This window comes from Squalius cephalus (assembly GCF_949319135.1).
Source record: "Squalius cephalus genome assembly, chromosome: 18".
Lineage (NCBI taxonomy): Eukaryota > Metazoa > Chordata > Actinopteri > Cypriniformes > Leuciscidae > Squalius > Squalius cephalus.
In genome coordinates, this window is record NC_137139.1 from 15720029 (window position 1) to 15744191 (window position 24163).

General features: G+C 39.9%; 2 protein-coding genes across 7 annotated transcripts in view; both read right to left on the reverse strand.

The window, feature by feature from the left end:
• Window positions 1-19: 19 nt before the first annotated feature.
• ccm2l (CCM2 like scaffold protein) lies at window positions 20-14805 on the reverse strand. Of its 6 annotated transcripts, none has more exons than XM_079849464.1 (11): window positions 14524-14804; window positions 13260-13491; window positions 10920-11087; window positions 10756-10839; window positions 10474-10657; window positions 9304-9959; window positions 7731-7815; window positions 7194-7257; window positions 6693-6843; window positions 5259-5397; window positions 20-1304 (listed from the first exon to the last, which is right to left on the reverse strand). In XM_079849464.1, the coding sequence occupies exons 2-11, from the start codon at window positions 13287-13289 to the stop codon at window positions 1024-1026; spliced, it is 1842 nt and encodes a 613-aa protein (XP_079705590.1). In that variant the 5' UTR covers window positions 13290-13491; window positions 14524-14804; the 3' UTR covers window positions 20-1023. The 6 variants fall into 6 exon arrangements, with proteins under 6 accessions (XP_079705590.1, XP_079705588.1, XP_079705586.1 ...); XM_079849462.1 differs by having other exon boundaries at window positions 7731-7860; window positions 13260-13478; window positions 14626-14803; XM_079849460.1 differs by having other exon boundaries at window positions 7731-7860; window positions 13260-13478; window positions 14524-14803.
• Window positions 14806-19595: 4790 nt separating this feature from the next.
• Window positions 19596-24163, reverse strand: part of xkr7b (XK, Kell blood group complex subunit-related family, member 7b) — a 63989-nt gene continuing 59421 nt past the window's right edge. The window contains exon 3 of the mRNA XM_079849445.1: window positions 19596-21385. Within this exon, the coding sequence (XP_079705571.1) occupies window positions 20409-21385 (977 nt within the window). The 3' untranslated portion in view covers window positions 19596-20408. The remainder of the gene's footprint in view (window positions 21386-24163) is intronic.

Below are 24163 nucleotides of genomic sequence, written 5' to 3' on the forward strand. Positions count from 1 at the left end.
TTGTTGTTATGTTTATTTTAAATATTCATATTCATAGATCAAATGCCTATATCTAAAGCCGACTGATATTAGTCTTACTTTAAATGCCTCATTGCAGAGTAGCAAAATGTGTCCTTTCAAATCACATTTTAGGTATCACAATATTTCACTTTATTATATTTTAGATTGTTTTACATAATTATAACAGTCTATAAGTCTCCAAATTAGTCATTTTTTGAGTCAAGGCTGTATATGATGTAATAATGTATCAGCTCTCCATCCTCTGACTCAATGACTAGGCTTTTCCACAGAGGACATAGTTGACCCCTTGTCACAGGGCCTGGGAGAAAAATTTGTTCCCAGTTGTCCCCTGCTGGTTTGTGTACTAAGATTATTTGGGTGTGAGAATAGGTTTAACTTTAATCCAAACCCTGCCTGGCCCGCCTGTTCTTCTGTCTGGTTTCATTACATAACAAACGTTTAGCCTGACAGATGTATGTTCCATTCTGATAACCCCTAATGCTGGGCGCAGTGCCCATCAACCGCCTGTGGTTGGCACAGACAAGAGGGTAGAGAGGGGAAGGGCATCAGATTGTGGCAAGGTGACTGTCACTGGAAAGAATGTCAAGGCTGAGTTGTTCTCCCTGCAGACATCAGCCATTGTCAATGACCCTTCGGCTCCAGCAGGTTACTGTGTGCTGTACACTGGGTGGAAACAGACTCTTCATCATCATCATTGTCATCATCATCATCATATTTCTCATTTTCTTCTTTTATATCTAAGTGACCTTTTCTCCAAATAATGTCATTTCTTGTTTTCTTTTGTGGCACTTGCTCACTGCACTGAAGCTCTTTTGTAAATCATTCACACAAAACATAACCAAACTTGCATGCAAATAATACGCAGATTTACAAATGCAAATCTGATGCAAAGACTTTTTTCATGAACGGCAACTTAGTGGCCTAATAAAGTGCATATACTGTAAATGTTTAACTATTTGAAAGGTTTCCTAATAAAATTTCTCTCAGTTCTTTCTGTACGTTTCACAGGTAATAGTCCTCCTCTTCTATGTCTCCATTCCCCTCCTCAAATCCCAAAGCCTCAATGTTGTGTGTGATGTCATCAATTCTGCGGTTAAAATCCTGGGACCCGGAGGGGAGGGTCCAGCCATCATAGTCACGGACTGCTGTGGCCGACGTGTTGCTCATGCTACGCTTGATCCGGCCAAAACTGTCCGTCAAAATCCCACCCTCTCGGATCCCAATGTCTTCCAGAAATGTCTCGAACACTCCTACGTCTTTATCTGGAATGAAGGGCCTCATGCCTGGTTACAGGGGAGAGGAAATACGTGAGAATGCACCATAGTCTTGTATTCTAGAGAGTAGGAATTTGTTGGATTATAATTGAGAATAATTGTCTTATAAAATGTTAACTAAAATAAATACATTATAAAGATTTTTATATTTAAAAAAAATCACTATTCAAACATTTTGGGTCAGTAAGATTTAAAAAAAATAAAATAATGAATACATTTATTCAGCAAGGACACACTAAATTGATCACAATTGGCAGTAAAAACTTCTGTTTTTAATGAATGCTGATTTTTTTCTGAAAAATATTCAGAAGCACAAATGTTTTCAACATTTTTCACAATATTACTGTAATTTTGATCAAATAATCACAGCCTTGGTGAGCATAACTTATGAATAGTATACATGTTTTTAGAAATAATATAAAATCATTTTTAGAATTATTATATATTAGTATAATAAAATGTAATTTTTATTTAAACATTTCATAATTTACCACATAATGTGTGGTAAAAAAAAAACTGGTATGCCGTGTTCTCATATTTTGGGGACTTTCCATATATAATGATTTTTATACTTTACATTACACTAACCCCACTCCTAAACCTACACATCACAGAAAACTTTATGCAATTTAGTTAAAAAACAATATTTCTGTATGATTTATAAGCTGTTTTCCTCATAGGGACCAAAAAATATCCCCACAAGGACATGGATTCAGATATTGACATCTATGTGGAGACATTTTGTCCCCATAATGTAGGTACACACACACACACACACACACATGTCTGGTTCACTATCTTTGCGGGGATTCTCCATAGACTTAATGGTTTTTATACTGTACAAATTGTATATTCTATCTCCTTACACTAACCCTACCCCTAAACCTACCCATCACAGAACACTTTCTGCATTTTTACATTTTCAAAAAAATATAATTTAGTATGTTTATTAACCCATTCCCCTCATGGGGACCGCTGGCTGGTCCCCACAATGGAGGTGATCTCAGGTTTTACTATCCTTGTGGGGACATTTGGTTCCCACAATGTAATATAAACCAAACGCACGCACACACACACACACACACACACACACACACACACACACACACACACACACACACACACACACACACACACACACACACACACACACACACACACACACACACACACACACACACACACACACACACACACACACACACACACACACACGTCTGGTTCACTATCTTTGTAGGGACTCTCCATAGACGTAATGGTTTTTATACCGTACAAACTGTACATTCTATCCCCTTACACTGCCCCTGCCCCTAAACCTACCCATCACAGGAAACATTCTGCATTTTTACTTTCTCAAAACAACTCATCCTGTGTGATTTATAAGCCTTTTGAAAAGTGGGGACCGCTGGCTGGTCCCCACAATGTAGGTGAGGTTTTACTATTCTTATGGGGACATTTGGTCCCCACAATGTAATATAAACAAGGGCACACACACACACACACACACACACACACACACACACACACACACACACACACACACACACACACACACACACACACACACACACACACACACACACACACGTCTGGTTCACTATCTTTGTAGGGACTCTCCATAGACGTAATGGTTTTTATACCGTACAAACTGTACATTCTATCCCCTTACACTGCCCCTGCCCCTAAACCTACCCATCACAGGAAACATTCTGCATTTTTACTTTCTCAAAACAACTCATCCTGTGTGATTTATAAGCCTTTTGAAAAGTGGGGACCGCTGGCTGGTCCCCACAATGTAGGTGAGGTTTTCTGCCCTACAAAGGCAAAAGACCTTAAGTCGCTAGAGTGTGGAACTGAGAAAAATGACTTTAAAGATTTTTAGTTGTCCCGCTTAATTAATTATAGGTAGGACACTGGAAATTTGGCAAATAGATGTTTTAGTAATGGAAATTATATACATAAAAAAATCTTGAGCTCAAACTTGACTTTTGACCACTATTTTAAAGTTACTGTACTCTGCCTTTGTATTGTCAGCAAAAAGTGAGAGGTCATACCAAGGCAAAAGGCAGTAACTTCCACATTATCAATATTTAGTTGCTGATCACCATTAACAAAATCATTATTGTACACACCTGTATAAAATCTAGTGATCATGGCATTTATTTTGTATGATTTACAATTATTTATAGCCATCTACTTATTGCTATCCTGTGCTTTGGTTGCATTCTGATGGCATTATTAATACATTTGACATGACAAAATACCTCCTATTAGTCCAGCGTTGACTCAACCGCGTTTAGGGCGGGGCTGAAGGCGAAGTTTTGGCACTCTGCCAGCTAGTTTGCGAGCTTTAATTGTATTCATGGATGTATTCATCTGATACGGCAATGTGTAACGTTTTTCTGTCAACTCTGCATAATCCTTCGCGATCGATATCGCACGTTTGTCGATGGAGCAGACCATACTAAATGTTCTGACCGCTCTGAGGACATCAGAAGTTAGAGCGACTGATGGCAGCTGTACAAAGTACACAGGATACACCGTAATTTTAATTTTAATGGACATTAAAACAAAGGCAGATAACCTTACAACCTGGTAGGTAGCATTATTTGATTAAACACCGGCACCGTAACTTCATATTGACGCGCGGCTAAACAAAGGCAGAGCACCGTAACTCGTAATTTGAGCGTTCCAAAACAAAGCCAAAGAGCGGTAACTGATGTTACGGTGTTCTGCCTTGGTTTCTCATGGGCTTTTGGAAGTTACTGTTAAGACAAATCATTATTTTCTCGAAAAATAAACGGAATTGATTCAAGATACTTATCCACATGATAAAGAAGGTCTTGAATGTGCCAAAAATATAAATAACTCATTTTCGACCAAAAACGAAGTTACGGTCTTTTGCCTTTGCACGGCAGTTTTACTATTCTTATGGGGACATTTGGTCCCCACAATGTAATATAAACAAGGGCACACACACACACACACACACACACACACACACACACACACACACACACACACACACACACACACACACACACACACACACACACAAATCCACTTCACATTATGAGATCTCTAGACCAGATAAACATACTAATTCCATTTCAACTGCTTTTTCCCTTGAGAATGTGACTGCATTCAAACATGTTTGTGATGAATTGTCTCCATTCAGCACTGCAACTGACAACTGACACTAACAATACTGAATGGTGATTGCAGTCAAAGAGCGGACAGTCTCACACTCATTCAGACCAGTATTAAGCTGACTCAGCCTTTTGCTTGAGTGTCAGGATAGATGAGGTATAAGTGGCTCAGTGAGTGTTATGTAATTGTGTCTGTCGTACACTATTGTTGCGAGTTGCTTTATCCTTTGCCAACTCACGTATCCACAAGGTGTTTTAATCAACTTGGACAAGTTTGCCTCGCAGTGGGAATACTGTACAATTCATTTGAATTATTTAATGACTCATATTCTAAATATGTATTAGACACAGATATATTTGGGATGGTAGTTATTTATAGTTGTGAATCGTGGTCATAGAGCTATTTATAGTCTGTGTCATGTTTCTTTTCCACAGCGACTGGTGTTGTTTTAGTGAGTTTTGTAATTCTGTCACGCTGTGAAAGTGTGATTTTGTTGGAAAGGCTGTCAGGCCATGACTGCTCCAGTGCAAGCAAGGTGCTCATGACTATTCATTAGGCTTTATGTTACTCTAATCCCTCTAATGAGCTAATGATAGACAGGCAGCAATTACACAGACCCTGAATACAATGCCAGTTCTGATAATTCATGACTTTTGAAATATGACTTGTATAAAGAGAGGATCTCAGCATGAAATAAACCCGGTCGTACAAACAAGCCCCTTGAGAATTTAAACAGGCACTCAAATTGTTCAAAAGCAGCAAAGAAAGAGAAAGAGAGAGAGAATGGTGACTTTTGTATTGTGTGTTTCTCACCAAGCAGCAGGAACTTGCGTGAGTCTCCATAGAGCTGCAGCAGGTCAGTGCAGAACTGCTCTATCGGAGCACCGAGTCTGTATTCTCTCAGGAACAGAGCAAACTGCTGAATCTCCTGAGGCGTCAGCTTGCTCCTCAACTAAACAATGAGAAAACAATGCAACAGAACAACAAAGAGACAAAATTATTAAGGATAACTGCAGGGAAAGAAATCATTCATCCCTGAATGAAAATTATGCTCGTCATTCACTCATCTTCAGGTTATTTCAACCTCCCAAAGTTGCTTGTTTTCAGACTGGGAGTATTGGTAAAACAACACATTGGTCCCACTATATATATATATATAGGTGTCTTTACCTACTATGTAATATTTAAATTAATAATTTGATACAATGCACTTATTGTGTACGTTTTTACATTGTTTAAGAAATACCTGAATGTAATTAAAGCTGTCACTAATTTCTGTAATTACATCTCTTTTTACACTGTTGACCCTTCCTTTTACCCCTTAACTCACCCTTAAACCTTCATATACCACCGAACCTGTCCCTTCCCTTATACCTTAACTTTATAAATTAGGAAATATTATTTCACTGTACATCTTGATTTTATGTTTTTTAGCACCAGCCAAAGAATTTCAATGTAATATAAGATCTAGATTTGTGAGATTCTTTATTTTAAACTTGTTTTAATACTGTAAAACTAATAAACCCCTGAACTAATAATTAAAATAAATTGGTAATAACAATAATAATAATAACTTGATTATTTGTGAAGTGCTAATGAAATGTTAGTTTTGAATGTTTGTCTTAAATTTCAGTCTGTTCCTCACACAAAGGCTTTAAAAGACTTGAAATGTAGCACAAATGTTATGGAGAAATTTTATGATGATTTCTCCTGTGTTTTTAAAAGATTTTAATATTGTTTATATGTCTAAGTGGTGTTTTTCATATGCTTTAAGACAAACCATGTACAAATTCATAAGTCAACAACACCATTGCTGAGTATTTTCTGCTTAAAACTGCAGTGAACCAAAGACAGTCTCAAAAACGTGGTTTAAAATCGCTGGTGTTTCTGACGTCACAAACTACCTTGTAACCAATCAGGTCAACGTGTGATCGTCAACCAGTGGATCTCTGAGCTGGTTTGAGTGAGAGGAGGCGGGGCTGATTTGCATATTCATAGAACCGCGTATACTAAACGAGGCAAGGGCCTAGAGTTACATTCAAGCTATTTTAAGGCATGATTTTCAAGGAAAAAATGTTTAAATATGTAATTTTGGTGATCAAAGATGAGTTTTAAGGGATAAAATTACTGACTACAGGGGGACTTTAAATGGGTTTGCGAGGGAGAGTAAATGATGGCATTTTCATTTCATTCTTAGTAGAACTGTCCTTACATAATTACATAATTTTATGTGCGTAAGCATCTTACAATGATCATGTACTCCTGCAAACTGGCATTAGAGGGCTCAGGGTCGCTGTGTGTGGAGGCCAGGCTTCGACGTGACTCATGGCAGGAGAGAGATGAGCTCTCACTGTAGTTCTCACTATAATACGGATCAAATGCTTCCTGTGAACCATCACTGTGTGGAGAGATAACACACATGCACAGTTCATGAAGTCAGATATGACAGAGCTTCAAAGCAATTTTGAACACTGCACATACCCCCTTCTATCTCAAATACATATAGGTTTTTTTTAAAAATAGGCAAAAAACAGACTGCAGCATATGTTAGTCAATCAAAAAAATGGGTGTGATGGGACTACCTGTTTGTCCAAACAATGGTAGACAGGGTTGTTATTTTATAATAGCTTTTGAGCTGCTAGTGACTGAGAAGGCAATTCATAAAATCAAAATGTACAACCTAATAGAGTGCAAGAATGTAATGATAATTCATAAACAGATTTTGCGAATTATAAAACAGACACTCACTATGAACTGCAGCAGCTGAAGTCTGTGTCATAGCCATATGTCATGTCAGTAAGGCAGCTGTCACCTTGGACAAGAATTGATGGAGAAAAACAGACATAATTTTATTATAAATTTAATATATTATGATTTAATATTGAGCAGAAAAAATATACTTTTACAACTTTACAAAGTAAATATTTTACAGATAATATTTTGCTTCAAAGTCCAATTATTTCATTTAGTAACAATGTTGTCTTCATTCATAATTTATGTTTTTTTTAAGGAAGGTGTCCCTCACAAGGATCATCATATTCATGGGATCTTGGCATCAACAAGTTTGAAAACCCTTGATTTAAATCAATAGTTTCCAAATGGGATTAATTTAGGGCGTCACTAGACCCTTTTTACTAGGACACGAGCTTCTGAACAACTCTATATTGCAGTTAAAGACAATTTATATCCATTTATATCCAAAACAGGATTTAAAAACACTTTTTTGATGAGGCCTGTGCCCCTGATGAAAGGCTAAAAACGCCTGCTAACTGGCTTGTCACTCACTCCTCTGCAGCCAATAGCGTTCAGGCATGGTGTAGTGATATCCCGCCCTGTCGACACATTCAATGGTCTGATGTCCATAGATGATCTGAAACATTTGACAGATGAGGGCGCAGTACTCCTCTGCAGAATCCTGTGTGTGTATAGATGATCAATACAAGAATCAAATAAAGAGAAAATCAAATTTCTAGTGCTAAACAGGGATCCAGCCACATACAACATTTACATGCTTTCACATTTCTGCGTTTCTGTCTCACACAGATACATATATTGCACACCCACAAAAGCAGCCAGACTGTAATGTGGGTCAACACAATCCCATCCATATTAATGTCCGCAGGCACACACAGAGGCGCACAGATCACTGACACAGCATGCTGTTACATAAGTCTGGGCATTACATCACAGGGGAGTCTACTCTGAGCGCAGTGTTTACATCACAGCTGACACAACTCATCTCGTCAGCAGGAGCACAGCTACAGCTCACCGGGAGCATTCTTACTCCTGATGCTGACACACACTGAATAGGACTTACACAGATAAAGTCACTCTTCATAATCATCTTAAATATATACAAAAGCAATTATGTATTTATCTAAATGCCACAAAAACAAGGTTTGAAAGCTTGTGTTGTCCATCCATCCATCCATCCATCCATCCATCCGTCCATCCATCCGTCCATCCATCCGTCCATCCATCCGTCCGTCCGTCCATCCACGTTAATGGCATTTAACTCATCTCTCACTTCCATCCTTCCATCCAGACATCTCATGTTAACCCATCCATCCATCCATCCATCCATCCATCCATCCATCCATCCATCCATCCATCCATCCATCCATCCATCCACATTAATGGCATTTAACCCATCCCTCACTTCCATCCAGACATCTCATGTTAACCCCTCCTTCCATCCATCCATCCATCCATCCATCCATCCATCCATTATTAACCCTGACCTCCATCTATCCATCTACACACCCACTACATATTAACTCATTCCATCCATTTATCCATCCATCCACATTAATGGAGTTTTAACCCATCCCTCACTTCCATCCAGGACTTTCTTGTTAACCCATCCATCCATCCATCCATCCATCCATCCATCCATCCATCCATCCATCCACATTAATGGAGTTTTAACCCATCCCTCACTTCCATCCAGGACTTTTTTGTTAACCCATCCATCCATCCATCCATCCATCACTTAACATTTTCATCTGTCCATCCATTAACCCTTTCATCCACTGTCCATCCACCCATCCCTTTAACCCTGTCCTCCATCTATCATTCTACCCACCCACTACATATTAACTCATCCATCCATCCATCCACATTAATGGATTTTAACCCATCCCTGACTTCTATCCTTTCATCCAGACATTTCTTGTTAACCCTTCCTAATCCATCCACCACTTTTGAAAATTTCCATCCATCCATATTAATGGATTTTTAACCCATTTATCAATGAACATCCATTGCTTATTAATCCAACCACAAGTATTGCTTAATAATATATCCATCCATCCATCCATCCATTCATCCATCCATCCAAATGGCTCATTAACCTCACCCTGTTTTCCACAGCCAGTATGATGAGGTTGCAGTAGGCATCAGGGCATGGCATGGGCTCCAGAGGATTATGGTTCCTCCTCTCCCAGCTGCCATAGGACTTTCCCCTCTCCCAGCTTCCCGTGCAAGCCTGCCTGCGTTCCCAGCTCCCACCTGGCGTGTGTTTCCGTTCCCAGCTTCCACCTGATTTAGCTCCAGTCCCGTGCCTCTTCTCCCAGCTACCTCCTACCACCCCACCACCTCCCCGACGCTCCCAGCTGCCCCCTACAGGTCTCCGGTCCCAGCTGCCACTCACTGGCCGTTTCTCCCAGCTACCTCCACACGGCTTCCTGGTCTGCCTACGCTCCCAACTCCCGCTCACGCGCTTCCGTTCCAGGCTGCCACCATCACCGCCGCCTCCTCCGCCCCCAGTCCCAACTCCTCCGCCCCCAGTCCCAACTCCTCCGCCCCCAGTCCCACCTCCTCCACCCGCGCTACCCTGTTTGGGCTCATGGCGGGAAGAGAGCTTCCAGTCCACACCACAGATGGTGTGGCGGCGCTCCATGGTGCCCCCTGCAGGCCTTGGGTCAGTGTTGCTTATAGTTTGTCTGCGGCTCTCCAGACCAGTGGGCCTGTTCTCCAGACTGTTAACAGCCAGTACAGTGTCCACATTCAGACCTGAGAAGACAAATACATTAACGAAGATCCCTCCCATCCTGCATATTATTTATTTCAAAAGCTTACCTTGGAAATTCAAACCAATTACCACTTAAATGTCTCACTTACATTTAAATTTATGCATTTGACAGATGCTTTAATCCAAAGTGACCTACTTCAAGGTATCGATTTTATCAGTTAATGTGTTCCCTGGGAATCAAACCCATGACCTTGGCGTTGTTAGCGCCAAGGCCTTAAACTTTGTTTTGTGTCTCAGACTTTGATATTACATTCCCATATTTATCTGCTTCAAATAAATAAATAAAGGTAAATTAGAAATATGCAATGTACTGTATCCCTAAAATGTATAAATGAATGTCAAATTAAGAACAATCTACTCTACTAAAGAAACAGACATTTACAATTGTATGCATTCATTTGTTCTTACTACAACTATTTATTAAAACAGAAAAGATGGTAACCAGGGTAAACTCCGGTATGTTACATGTTCATCCTTCCTGACCTTCCTACTGACCAGTTTTGAGCACCAGTAGGTGCAGTGCATCATCCCGCAGGTAAGAGGCTGCGGCGATTTCATGTGTGGGGATTCTCAGCAGCAGTTTTTCATTGTCTCTCCACGTAAGCAGCAGACAGCGAGCAGACAGACTGAGAATAGAGTCCTGTTCAACACTGGTCTTCAGAGGCAAAACCCTCAGCTTCTATGGATGGAAAGAGAGAGACAGAATGCATAATTTATGCCATCTTCTGAATCTAAAAACAACATTACAATGACTCTGGTTTGAGGAATCGCTCTCACCCTGGCTGTGTCCAGAAGCTGGAGCAGCTCGTCTCTGCTCGATGGGTTCAGGGAACATGACACCCATGTCAGGTGTCCCAGGAACTGTTGGTAACAATTGCAAACATTCACAAAAGTCTAATGTGAATGTGTTATTTTTGATATGTTTGAATTTTCAGACTAACCTTGACTTCCTTCTCCACATAATCGTAGATGAGTCTCTCTGGGTGGATGAGGTAGTCGGGTGGATAGAGGGGGACGGTGTGAAGGGGTCTACGGTACACACTGCCTTTGTCCGCCTGTCGCCGGCTAGATTTAGGGAACACCAGACGCTTTATCGGAGACACAAATCCCTGAGAGAAGAGATTGGATAGAGGAAAGCAAGATATAAAGTGACAACGAGAGATAAAAGGTGCAATTATGAGGAAAAAATAACAAGTGTGAGATATAAAGTTGCAATAGCCTATAGCATGAGTTCCTTTATATATTTTTTACTCTCAGGCAGAAACAGGTTTCCATATCCAAAGCAAAGTACAAAAAAACTCTGTATATTCTTAGTAAAAAGTCCATATATTGCAAGTTTTGTTTTAGTAACACTACAGGAACCCTTTTCAGATTTGAAATGATTCAGAACATGAGCATGCACAAAAAGTCTTCACAATGCGTAGAATTTAAGTTCACTTGCTTGACGTCGGTTTGTGAAAGCCTGTTTAAATCTGCTTTTATGATGATGTAACACACATCAGCCTGCTGCTCCAACTTTGACATCATCAGCGAGACAGCTGTTCGACGTGGAAGACAGATTAGAGACAACATGACCAACTGACAACCTGCTGATTTATTCAGTAGGCTAGGTGTGTGTTTATGCGTGTGAGGAAAAGAGTAAAATATGTAAGGAATGCGTAAAGCTGTGAATCAATCACATCCTGCCGGGAACGGTGTGTAATCTAATGGGGCTTATCAATCATCACGACTGCTTTCAGTGTGTTAGTTAAAATGCATTCAGTTTAAGAGAAGGCAATACAAAATAATCATTCCATCAACCATGACTCCATCATTAAACTTAAACACAACTCCATTACTAACTTAAGCTACAATGATTTTTTCACAGAAACACATAATAAGTGAACCCTTTGAAGACAATATGAAGCTTTAATTGGCCTTCTTATACTGTAGTGTCCCATGGCTCAGAGGATTTGCGATCTAATTAGTGGCTCAGAAATAGAGCAGATTTGTTTTCCATTTCACGCTACAATATCTTCGTTTTAAATGTTTCAAAATCCTCAAACTTTAGTATTTTTTTCCTGATTTGATCAGCACAGGATGCCACTGATGATGTTGCATATGGATGCAGTAGCCTTCAGACTACAGTTATCTGTTTAGGAAATCTCTTGAGTTTATGTTCAGGTTTGTCCTGCTGCCAGTGTAACTTGACCCACTCCGAGCGGGATTCGAACTGGGGTCTCTGGCGTGGGAGGCGGGCGCGCTAACAAGGACGCCTCTTGAGATCAGGGGAGTGAGGTTTACACACACAGCCCTTACTGGCCTACGACAGTTACACCAGAGAGCTTCAGTCCTCTGAGACGACGCTTTGAACAGAGATGTGGCTCAGAACTGCAATCTTTGGAAACATAACCTCAGAAGAATTGGTATCCAGCACACTGCATATTGCCATATAGAATAATTGAACTCTCTCTGGTACACATTATGATACCTTTGGGGTTTTTTTCTACTTAAAAAGAACACAGTCAATATAAATATTTTAAAACATTTGGGATATTTTGTTGCCTCAAGCAATCAGCACTTAAAAAAAAAGAAGAATGCTAGGCTCTGCACCTCAGATGAAACAATGAAAGATAAAAATGTAATAAAATGTAAATATACTGAGTTGATGTATATGTGTGATAGAAAATTATACACTATAATTCAAAAGTATGAAATATTTCTTGAGCATCAAATCTATACTCAGTCAGATTCTTGATGAAGAAAAAACTCATGCGTGGACGCAAAACTGTACAATAGAAGATTAAGACGAAGATTAATGAATTTGTGTACATGAATATGAAAACATTTGTATGGCATATCAGATAAAGATTAGGGATGGAGAAGGGAATGTTACGATTGATTGTCTCTGCAATTAGTGCGCTGTAATTTACTTTTGATAAAAGTCTGATAATTTGCTTGTAAAGCAAGTAAAATCGTAATATTCAAGAAAACTTCATATGTTCTTAATCAACAAACTATAGGCCTCTATCAATGTACATGCATATAAGAAATTAAATTCCAAATGAGTTGTCGCGTTTTGCAAACACCACAGCAAACAGCATTACTGGCACAGCTATCATCCTACATTGGAATTTGATCATATCATGTGATGTGGTACACACATACAGTACATGCAAATGTAAACATAAGTTGTCACATGATCAGGTTCACATAGAATACACAACATACTTGGCAACAAACAAATATTCCTAAATACACATCCAGCTAGTTTCAATGTATAATGTGACAAAACAACTTACCTTCTTGGCTCGCTTGGGCTCATAGTCCATATTGACCAGCCCGATGGCTAGCTGTGTCCAAGAGTGTGTGTTTGTGTGTGTGACTGTTTAGGACAGGCCCAATCTCCTCTCAGCCCTCTGGAGCCAGGCATGACTGGGCAGGAAACACACTTCCTGCTGGACAGGAAACTCCACCAGAGAGTCTGATCTAAAATCCTCAGCACCTCCACTCTCAAAGTACTGATAACACATACTCATACAGTACACAAAATGGGGTCGCACACATGCACACACAAAGAGTGTTAAGAGTCATATGTTTGGTTTATAACCATTTTTCACCCTCTCTCTGACCCTTATTGTTAATCATAATGTGTTTTCTGCTACAGTGCTAAGAAACAAATTAGTATCTAAAAAAACAACAACAAAAAAACAAAACAAATTAGCAATAGACTTGAGACAACAAAAAACGGCTGCAAGTAGCAAAAGAAAGAAAACTAGTGATGCTCCAACATTTCAGCAGCAAAACAAAAAAGTGTTTTCGGTTTTGGTCGAAATGGTTTTGAAGGGTCACTTTTAATGATCACTTCACTGATGTCAAGTTTTGACTGTTTGCATTTATTTTGTGCACTCAACATGGATAAGCTAACAGGTGAACATGTCAGCACTGTGGACGCACTTCAACGTGACCCAAATGCTGAGTAACATTATGTAAAATGTGTTTGACTAAAATATAAAAAAAGTGGCTTGTGTCTAAAGAACTTTAATATGACTGGGTTTAATTTATCACAAGACCCTGAACAGCATAAAGAGTTCAATTACACAATTATCCAAAAACGAAACAGCAAAAAGTTGTGTGTCACTATAACGAGTAGCAAATGATTTCAATTATAAGAAGCTCATCAACGGTGCTGAGACAACAGCAAATGGCTGTAAATTGTAAACAAGCAACAGCACTGAGATGCTGTGGGGGAAATGGCTGCAAATTGTAAACAAGTAGGCTAACTCTACATACAAGAGGCAGCACTGCGATGAAAGGGAGCTGATGGGAGCTTTCAAAACACGGTTCTTGAAGCTTCGAATCCTTTGCGAATCATTTATTTAGTGCTCACACTGTTGTAATTCACTTGCGCACTGTGTTTATGCGTTTGCATATGTTTTGTCCACCATTTGACGCCATAATTTATTATACCATTGCGTATCAAATGGCCAAAAGTCACATGATTTCAGTAAACAAGCCTTACATCATAGTTAACCCAAAATTAAAATTCTGTCATTATTTACTGACCTTCATGTCGTTGCAAATCCGTAAGACTTTTGTTCATCTTCGGAACACAAATTAAGTTATTTTTGATGCGGTAAATCACAAGCGTTCTATAGGCTAAGTTACCTCCAATGACAGATACGCAACTGACAGAGTTTGATGCTTCAACCTTCATAAAGAGATCGTAAAACTAATCCATATGAATTGAGCGGTTTAGTCCAATTTTTCTGAAGAGACTCGATTGTTTATATGATGAACAGACTGAATTTAGGCTTTTGTTCACATTTAACCCGTTGACGTGTACGATCACAGCGGTGTGATTGTGCATCACGTGATCAACTGCTAAATTCAAATGTGCATGATGAATCACGATTCGCGCTTTGGCTGGCGATGAGCCAGAGACGGACGCACTCAGCGCTTGTCATATCACAACTATTAAGAGTTTTCAACCACATAATATTTATTTTAGGTTTCAGACATTTACACATACCACGTTACACATTAATTTGTAATTTGTGTCATAGTGTGTAGTCTCCCGGGAATGCGCGTAAATGTCACATCCTTAAATTTTGACATTCCTGGCAAAAACGTCCCGATTCGTTCACACCTTGTTTTTTTTTTGTTTTTTTTAAAGTTTCTTTACAAGCTGTTCTGTCAAGTCGAAGTTAGTCGTGGACGCGGAGCTCTCGGCATCTCGAAAACGCCACGCTGATATTGATCCTCGTTTTATTTCTCCTTTTGTCCCAAAGTCTGCTTGCCATGGTCCATAATGTTTGAACGAAACAAACCCTAGACGTTATGCAGTTGTTGACATCTGTCGCCATGGTTACTATGGCAGTACAAGTGGAAACCAGGGATAATGCAGATATTACGTCACTGACAGGCGACAATGACCAGGGACTAGCCATTATTTAAAATTGGAATTTCTCCGAAATTAAAAATCTTTGGGAACTTTTGGGATATTGTAAGTACACAACTGAAGGAAATATATCACACTGTACAAGTGATTTTTGGATATCTTATTACAGATGTAAAATCTTACATATTGTACCTTTAATATAAATGAATAAATAATAGGCCTATATATAACAGTATTAAATTTATAAAAATGTAAACTAATTTTGGAGTTATAATATTCATTTTCAGTGATTCAATTGGGTGTTTATAAAAGATAGATGCATTTGAATTTTTAGGATGGGGTCCCTAACATGAGGATGATCATATTTGTGGGTTTGTGGAAACCCCTGATGTAGAAGAAATTACAACATTTCACTATGTTCCCAGAGTGCTAAAAAAATAATCAACACAATTCTCAGTGGTTTGAATTTGACCTTACCCACTAAAGCTCAGTCATATCAATGTTACTCGCAGTTACTCAAAGCATCCACTAGGAGGCAATGTGGCTCAGCTCTTGAGCTTCAATGGGGAGTGGCACTTCAATGTGAGGCAACACTGGAAGATAGCTAATCACTTGCAGAGAGACGGCATGCTCGCTCATTGCCTTGTGCTGGATGAAAACCTGTGTTATATCCACAGTCTATGGTTATATCCTTTATACTCTGTAGAGGAACAGTGTCTTAGAGTTAAATTAGCATTGGCAGGTTTTTGGCCTGTTTACCTTTGTCGAATTGAGAGAGTTGCCTATTTGATTGTACAGTGCAGTGCAACAGTGCAGTTTTTTTCCACACCCTATGACATAGAGGGATTTAATGAAACTTTATCATGAGGGTAAGTTGAATTATTCTTAAAGTCATGCAGAAATGTGCAGTTTGTCAGAGACATTGTGCTTGGATTGATCTGGATTGTTAAACAGCCCAGGGGAACGTACTGGTAGCTCAGTTTAAGAGGGAACATAAACCCAATGTCATACTGGGACAGAGGCCAACAGACCCTGAAAATCAAAGGCAGATGATCTGGGACATAGGGGACGCTGAGGAGTAAGCAGTGTACTAGTGCATTTGAAGTCATTGTGCAATCAAAACTTTCTTAATAATTGTTCTTAGTCTTATTTTGAAGGACAATACTTTGCTGATGTGACCCAGGCTGTGCAGATCCCAGGCTGGGAAAATATTGTTAGTCAAATAGCTATAGGCGTTGTTTTAGGCTCCTTTATACATAATGCAGCCTGACTAAAATCTTGCCAATAGCTAACCCTGTAATTTACAATACACTTTAAAAAGTGTTAACATTTGGATTTGATGCTCAAGGTTGAATTTGACCTTCATGCGCTGGTCAGAAAGCCTTTTAAAAAGCATTTTATAATTCACTGAAACACACATTCAGATTTGGCTTCATTCTGCTATGGAACTCAAATATTATATATTCAAGTCCAGCCGGTGGAATATCCTCCTTCACTTGAAGCTATTACATCATATTAGAGAAATATAAAAGATAATGCAAATGCTATACTGCATTGCATGCCATGTACTGTACATGTGGTACCTGAAGGGTTTTCTCTTGAGTGTACTGTTGACCTGGAGAGCCTCATTGTGCGTGTCCTCTATGTGTGTGTGTGCGCTTGTTACAGTAGACGAGGTCACTGTTGACCCCCTTAAGGGTATGAGTGGAGAAGGGAGGAGAGTTAATGGTGGGTCAGTTTCCAGAAGAGGGGCCACATTGAAAAGCTCTTAGACTACAAACACACTTACACACACACACACAGCACATATACCTGTAGCCCTGCTTAATGATCCTGCCGTTACCATGGCAACCTGTGAAAGGATCAACTTACTGGTATTTGCTCCATTATTTAAACCCGCCAAAAGCACGTCTTAAACTAGACGCTAATTTGCGCTGCTCTTGGTAGTTTGCGTTGGTCATTATGGAAATGATCCGGCTGCGTCATTGTTCTTTAATTTGCGTGTCATCAGTAGATCATGCGCAGAACTTTCCACTCCCATCGGCGCTTTTTTGGAATTGCGCTTTCACGCTAATTTGCCGTTTAGTAAATATGGCCCTCAGGATCTGTACGTACAGTAATTGAGAGTTTTTGCTGTGTTTCACAGAACCAAGTTGTAATGTTAGCTGTAACTGGACAGTTTTGAGTGTCATTGTTTGTCTGGAGCTGGTGTGCAGCTGGCGACTAACAACAAACTTTTGCTTGAATATACTCTTGTGTACTGCATGTTCATTTTTTGTTCTTCCTTGTTGTTCGTTTGTCGGCTTCACTTTATTTTTCATGAAGCATTATTTTGCTTCAGTTTCACTGATAAAGAGACATCCACTCTTGCAGACAGCAACACAGTGTCGCCCCAGATGTGGGCCGGATCTGGGCCGACATTATGTTGCTGTCTGGGTTGCTTGTTCATGCATTTTGGGGGCGGAGCAAGGAGGGGAGGCGTGTTTGTTTGGGTTGAATTTCAAATATCAACAATGTTTCTCTGAAATCATTTACTGCACCTTTTAAGCACTGATTCAATGATCCGGTCGGAGAGAGTCTAGTCAACTCAATCTGAATTGGTCTTGTCTGGTTCAAACATAACATGATCCTCAGAATGTGCAGATGAAGTATATCAAATAGAAGTAAAATAATAAAACAAATGATAGTTACTGTTGGTGTTGTGATATGGGCGTGATTATGCAAATGAGCAGCAACTCTCAGAGATCCAAGAAATGGGATGTGATTCATCATGTGACATTTTGTAGTTTACAGTGATACTGTAAAACTTGTTTATTGTTAGGTGCGATTTTGCAGATCTATAAGATTTGTTTATGCCCATGTACAGGGCTATAATTAAACAAAGATTCATGGAAATTCATGTCAAAAGTTGTTAGCATTTCAATTTATTCATTGCTTATTGTTCATCCTGTTCATGACACTCTATGATGACTGTGACAATTTCTACAAACTCCTGAATTAATTTTAGCTGTTTTTTTGCCTTGTCAAATTACATTTACATTTAAATTTATTCCTTAATCAGAAACTTTTACCCAGAGTGAGAATAATTCAAGCAGAAGGAATTAATCGAAAGGCAAACTCTACACAAGTAGTGCCACTATGCCAACTTTCCAAAGTATCAGAGTAGTTCAATGCTAGAGTGCAGAAGGGCTGACTTCTTCAAAGGCTAGTTAGTTAAGTGCTCCTGGAAGAGGTCTTCAGCTGTTTTGTGAAGTTTTTACTGGACTTGACTTGAAATTAGAATCATCTTATTTTACCAGTAATGAGATCAGATTTGAGCAAGGTGTGCAGACCACCAATGAGGTTAAAGCATCTAGCAGAAGGGAACGGCCTTTGCAAACAACAACACAGTAACTCCACAACCTCCTGCAATAAAATCACTGTAAGTGTGAACATCCCACTATGAGACAGCGTGATTACAGCCCCCAAGCATCATTTGCTCTCCATCAGTGTCTTCAGACTGGACAGCAGGATTCTTGCCTTTGGCAATTACCGACCATGACTCTGTTTTTTTTCTTCTTTTTTTTTTTCTTTTCTGCCTGGTATTTAACCAGGCAATGGAAATATAAAAGCAGCAAGAAAGACCTCACAGACGAAGAAAGAAAGAGAGAGAAAAACTTCAGCTGATGTCTTTTGCTGGTTTTGTTATTGGGGTGATTTCTTTACAATTGTCGTTACTCAAAAAAGCCCTGGAACAGAGCTGAGTAGGACAAGCTGTTAAACTAAAAAGAGATCTTAACATTTTATGAGGTGACAAAAAAGTCTTTCTTTCTCTCAAGTAAGCATTCACACACACACACATTTTTGTCCCCAATAGTCATTAAGTGCAGCTTTTCATGGCCAAGAAGAGCAATCACAATTGCCAAACCACAAAACCCCCATCAATTCAGAATCTAAAATCATCATAACCACAGCAATGGCCGCCCCTTCCAAATAACAAAATAATGAGTGAAATGAACACATACAGATGTAAAAGGGTTTTGAGGCTTGCGGACGGAGCAAACCAATACTCGCTGCTTTAGTTACTGTAAAGAGAGCTCACACACACCATTAGAATTCACTGTCAATCATTTGTGTTCTCTCTGTGCGAAATGCAACACAAACACTCAGACGTTTGCAAGTTTGTTGGTTCCAGATGTCCCAAAAACATTTTCATGAAATACTCAAACACGCATATGCAATTATTTTTTTACTTTTTCGAGGCTGTCATCTGAATAATTTTTTTTACAGCATTATTTTTGTCCAACTACAATTTGATCACAACTTTTTGTCTTACTATATGACATATTTTCTTCATCTTTACAGATAAACAATGCAGCATGACCAGTCAAACATACAGACCCCCCCCCCCACAAAAAAAAAAAAAACATTCATACCAACACACTGGCACCATTCTATTGTATACATATAACAAAAGATAATATATATTTATGAATATTCAATTAGAAGAATTATATCAAAGACATGGCCACAGAGTCATTAAAAATAAATCTAATAAATAAATAAGTCAATAATTACAGAAGAACTCTTTTGAGGAAATGGATGATTGATTGAACTCGCTAACCTCACCATTCACAGAAGCAATAATACACAATTTGTACTGTTTTCAGGTCACTGAAACATTAAACTTAGACCAAAACAGTCACTCAGGATGAACCTGAGAAATACTGATTGGTCAGTTTATCTATATTTTACAAATGTCCACTTCTTCACATCACTGTCAGTTAAACTCTTTTCTAATGTTCAGTGCATAGGCAGAAAGTTAAGTCCCCTTCCTAGATTCACTTCCCATGCAGGTCATGTAAACACCACGTTATTCCCATCCAGCCTGATGTGCACTCTTGGACCAGTCAAGCGTTCCCAGGCATCCGGTTGCCAAACATGCTGAGGTCCCACCGTGTAGCACCATGCCGACCATCAAGGATCGGACCGTAACCTCATGGTGGTATCTGCCTCCTGAGTCTCACCTCTGCATAGAAATGCCATATGGAAGGTGGAGGTATGAACAACACTATACCGTAGTCTCGTACTCCGTCACTTCTTTGGGGTTGCTGAAGCTCTGGTACTGGATTCGGGGCGTCACAGGAGACGTATTCTCTAGCACCAGGATGGTCTTCCTCAGCCTACGGTCAATAAAGTGGGCGTCCCAGGCCGGGTACCTTTTTCTTGGCAGGTCGATGCGGATAACGGGACCTTCAGTTCTTGATGGACGTGGGGAAGAAGCTGGGGGAACACTAGGAGGCCTTACCTGAAACACAGGCAGGCAACTGTCTCTATCCCCGGCCCCAATCTCCCGATCCCCACCATTAGTCCTCTGGAGTGTTCTGGGAGGGCTAGTAACCACGTCCGGTTGGGGCAAGGGTGTCCCCAAATCCCCAACGCCTCCCAGGCCGATTACCCCCATTCCCTCCTCCCTACAGCTCCACTGAGCGCCCAGGATGGGTCCGTCTGGGTGGAGCAGGCAATAATAGACGAACATAAAGAACGTTCCCAAAGCGTAGCTACACACAACCACACATACGACGATCAGGGCGTAGAAGTCCAAAGTGCGAGGTCCCCTGTGAATATACCAAGCGGTGGTGAGTGCGACATTCTCAACCAAGGTCACGCAGCAATACACACCCAGCCGAAAGCGGGCACGGCCTTCCTTCACGTTGAACCAGCAAAAGATGTAGATGATGCCCACCACCATGTTGTAGATGATCTCCTCCCACTTGGACATGCAGAAGTCGGTCTCGCCCTGGATGATCCAGAAGGTCATGGCGCACCAGTGGGCCACGATGAAGATCCCGAAGTAAAGCTGGAAGACTGATGCGAAGAGGGCGAAGGCGATGGTTCGAGCACCGATGGTGAAGAGATGCCAGAGCATCTGAACAATCACAGCCTTGTAGGACATGGGGAGTTTATCGTCACGAGAGTCGCGCAGAACCTTCTGGTAGGAAGCGATCATCCAAGCGAGTGAAACCAATGAGGCAGATGCAGAGAGACCTACAGAGACAGAGCAAGATATACAGAGAGACAGCTTAAGTAATGAAGCATAAAGCCAGAAAAAACTTTACAAATGTATGCATAATAAACTTGGCCATTGCACTGCTAGCAATGTTCTACATAGATGTTTCTTGCGTTACAGTGCTGGTAACAAACCTTACTCTAGGGTCAATGGAGTTACCTTTAAATGTCTGTGCTATTAAACAGGATTTGCTATTGTTCATGTAGCAGTATAAATGTCAACCATTTAACTAATTCTTAACTAACATGCTCGGCAAGATTCCCTTCAAACTGCTGCCACACCATGACATTAAACTAGCCATAGATGATGCTAAACCACTGGATCCCATGTACAACAGGATCCCATGCTGGGGTCCAGCAAACAAAACAACACATGCTGGTGACCAGCTCTTTTTAAAATTTTCAGCAGGAAATGCAAAGGCAATGATGCATGAAATCAAGCCTGCATAGCTAGAAGCGTTTGCATTCACACACATGCATACAGCAGATTTCAGGTCTGAGTGTGAAAATGACAGGTCATTTGAAAGAACAGTCATTTAAACCGCACAAATTGTAGAAATGATGCACAAAATGTAAATGGATGTTATAAAACCTTGAAAATACATTTTAAGTCTGTCTAAAAGGTTAGTTTATAGCTCAGTATATAGTGTAGGTATCTTATGTATACAGAAATGAGGCAAATGAGGCAAATGAGGCACGTGTGATAGCATGAGAGTCTCACTCTCTCACGCTGCCCAAGTAAACCCAGACAGCAACATAGTCTCGGCCCAGATCCGGCCCACATCTGGTACACGTGGAATCCACACGTACCAGATGTGGGCCGGATCTGGGCCGAACACACATATTGACAAGGTATGGGTTTTAATCACAAAAATGTACCACACATCATGCAAGGTCACGGTATAAGCTGCTGACCCCCACCTGTGCATATAGTATTTGTGCACACAAAGCAGATTTACACGTCAAAGATAGCTATTATTAATTTTAGTTGTTAATTTGAATCTTTAATAATAATACCAGCTGACAGGGCTTATGTTTACTGCATTAGTTGAGAGATTTTTTCCTTGATACATGTATCTACTGTACTTGATATATATCCAAATGAATTGATATTGAATGAAGATCGGAATCGTATCACAAGCTTATGAATTGAAATTGTGAAATTTGTCCAGCACTAATAAAAACAGTATAGGCTACTGGTTATTGTACCATGGAAGCTTTGTAACATGTTGTCACTAAACTTAATGAAATTCTTTTTTATTTTACAACAGGCAGAAACCCGAGTGTTGCATGAAGATCCTCTACAGCAGTAGCCAATTAAATAGCCTGTAAAAAGCAAGTACTAAATATAAAACCTAATCAAAATCATTAAGAATCACTACATTTCCACATTCTCAGACTTCTGCCTTCAATAATTAATTAGATATGATTCATTGCTAAATGAACATGCGATTGAATAATTAACTTTCAAAACATGAATAATTGAGGCCCTAATTGATGTCGCTTGCCTCTCTGGACTCATAATATATGAATGTGCGAATATACCTTGCATCATGACGGATACATTTTGAGAGAATATATTCTTACGAGGCAAAGAAGCAAAGCGATGTTAATTCCAGACATCACGGCGGCTCTTATGAAACACAAACTGACGTGAGCTGGCAGAGATGCGAGAGCTGCTCTTTCAAGGGTGATGGCAGGAAAAAAGAAATGGTTCAAAGTTTTGTAACGTTTGTTGCTCTTGTTTTAGATTTCAAATAATATTTCATAGAAGCTACAACACCTGCTGAGACAACAAATCGCAGGGCTTGTTCCCCAACTGCCTGAGAGGATGTCTCTCTAGAGAGACTGAGTGTGAGTGTGTGTGTTTGACTTGCTGACAGGGAGACAGACAGGCGCTTTATATTGTGTTTGCGAGTAGTACCCTAAAGCGCAAGGTAGAGTGAAAAGGTGAAGAGGAGGTGTGTGTGAGTGTGTGTGATTGAGAGATGTGCAGCAATCTCAGGAGGCTTCCAGACTGAGCTGATGTTATCATGGGGATCAGCTCTTAAATACAGCCCACTACATGTTTGTGTATCTGGTGGGTCGTGGCAGATTGGCTTTGTTCTGGTGCTTGATTCCTCTCCTGTCCTACTACACACACACACACACACACACTTACTTCAACCCATTTAAAGTGTCATGAAACCCCCTGTTTTAGCACGGCTTGTTCACACCTCTGATTTGAAAAAGCCTCAAATAATGGGTGTGTAAAGCTGTGGAAAAGTGGGAGTGTAGAGGGAGGGAAGAAGGAAGCCAACACTTCATCAGACTGAATATGTAAATATGAGCGTAGAAAAACAAACAAACAACAGATTTGGAGGCACCTTGATGTATTTTAAAAATATAACCCTATGACAACAAACTCACAAAAATCGTATCATTAGAGACTATTAACTATCACGAACAAATCAAATACGATACGTTTTGTTAAATTATTCTTAAAAATATCAACAAATCAGCATTTTAACTTTGCAGAGCTATCCGTCTAAAAACGAGCAAGAACATTTAAAAGGTCTAATAATATTTTTATTACATTACGAGCACTACAGCGTATGAATACATGACACATCAGTTTAACACAGTGAGAATAAAAGCATAGTTACTTTTTTTGTCCATTCTTCTTTGAATTTTCGGCCTACGTCATTGTCTTCGGTGTATCAGAACAATCCATCTTGTCATCGCATTCATGATCAGACGTACATCTGTATCAGTGTC

Bases quoted from the DNA above. Each gene is read 5' to 3' on its own strand.
- ccm2l (XM_079849462.1), bottom strand. From the start codon at position 13,289: ATGGACTATGAGCCCAAGCGAGCCAAGAAG. The intron at 7,861-9,303 runs GTGAGGTTAATG...ATACACACACAG, and splicing joins TACTGGCTGTGGAAAACAGG to GATTCTGCAGAGGAGTACTG. The intron at 5,398-6,692 runs GTAAGATGCTTA...CTCATTGTTTAG, and splicing joins TGCAGGAGTACATGATCATT to TTGAGGAGCAAGCTGACGCC.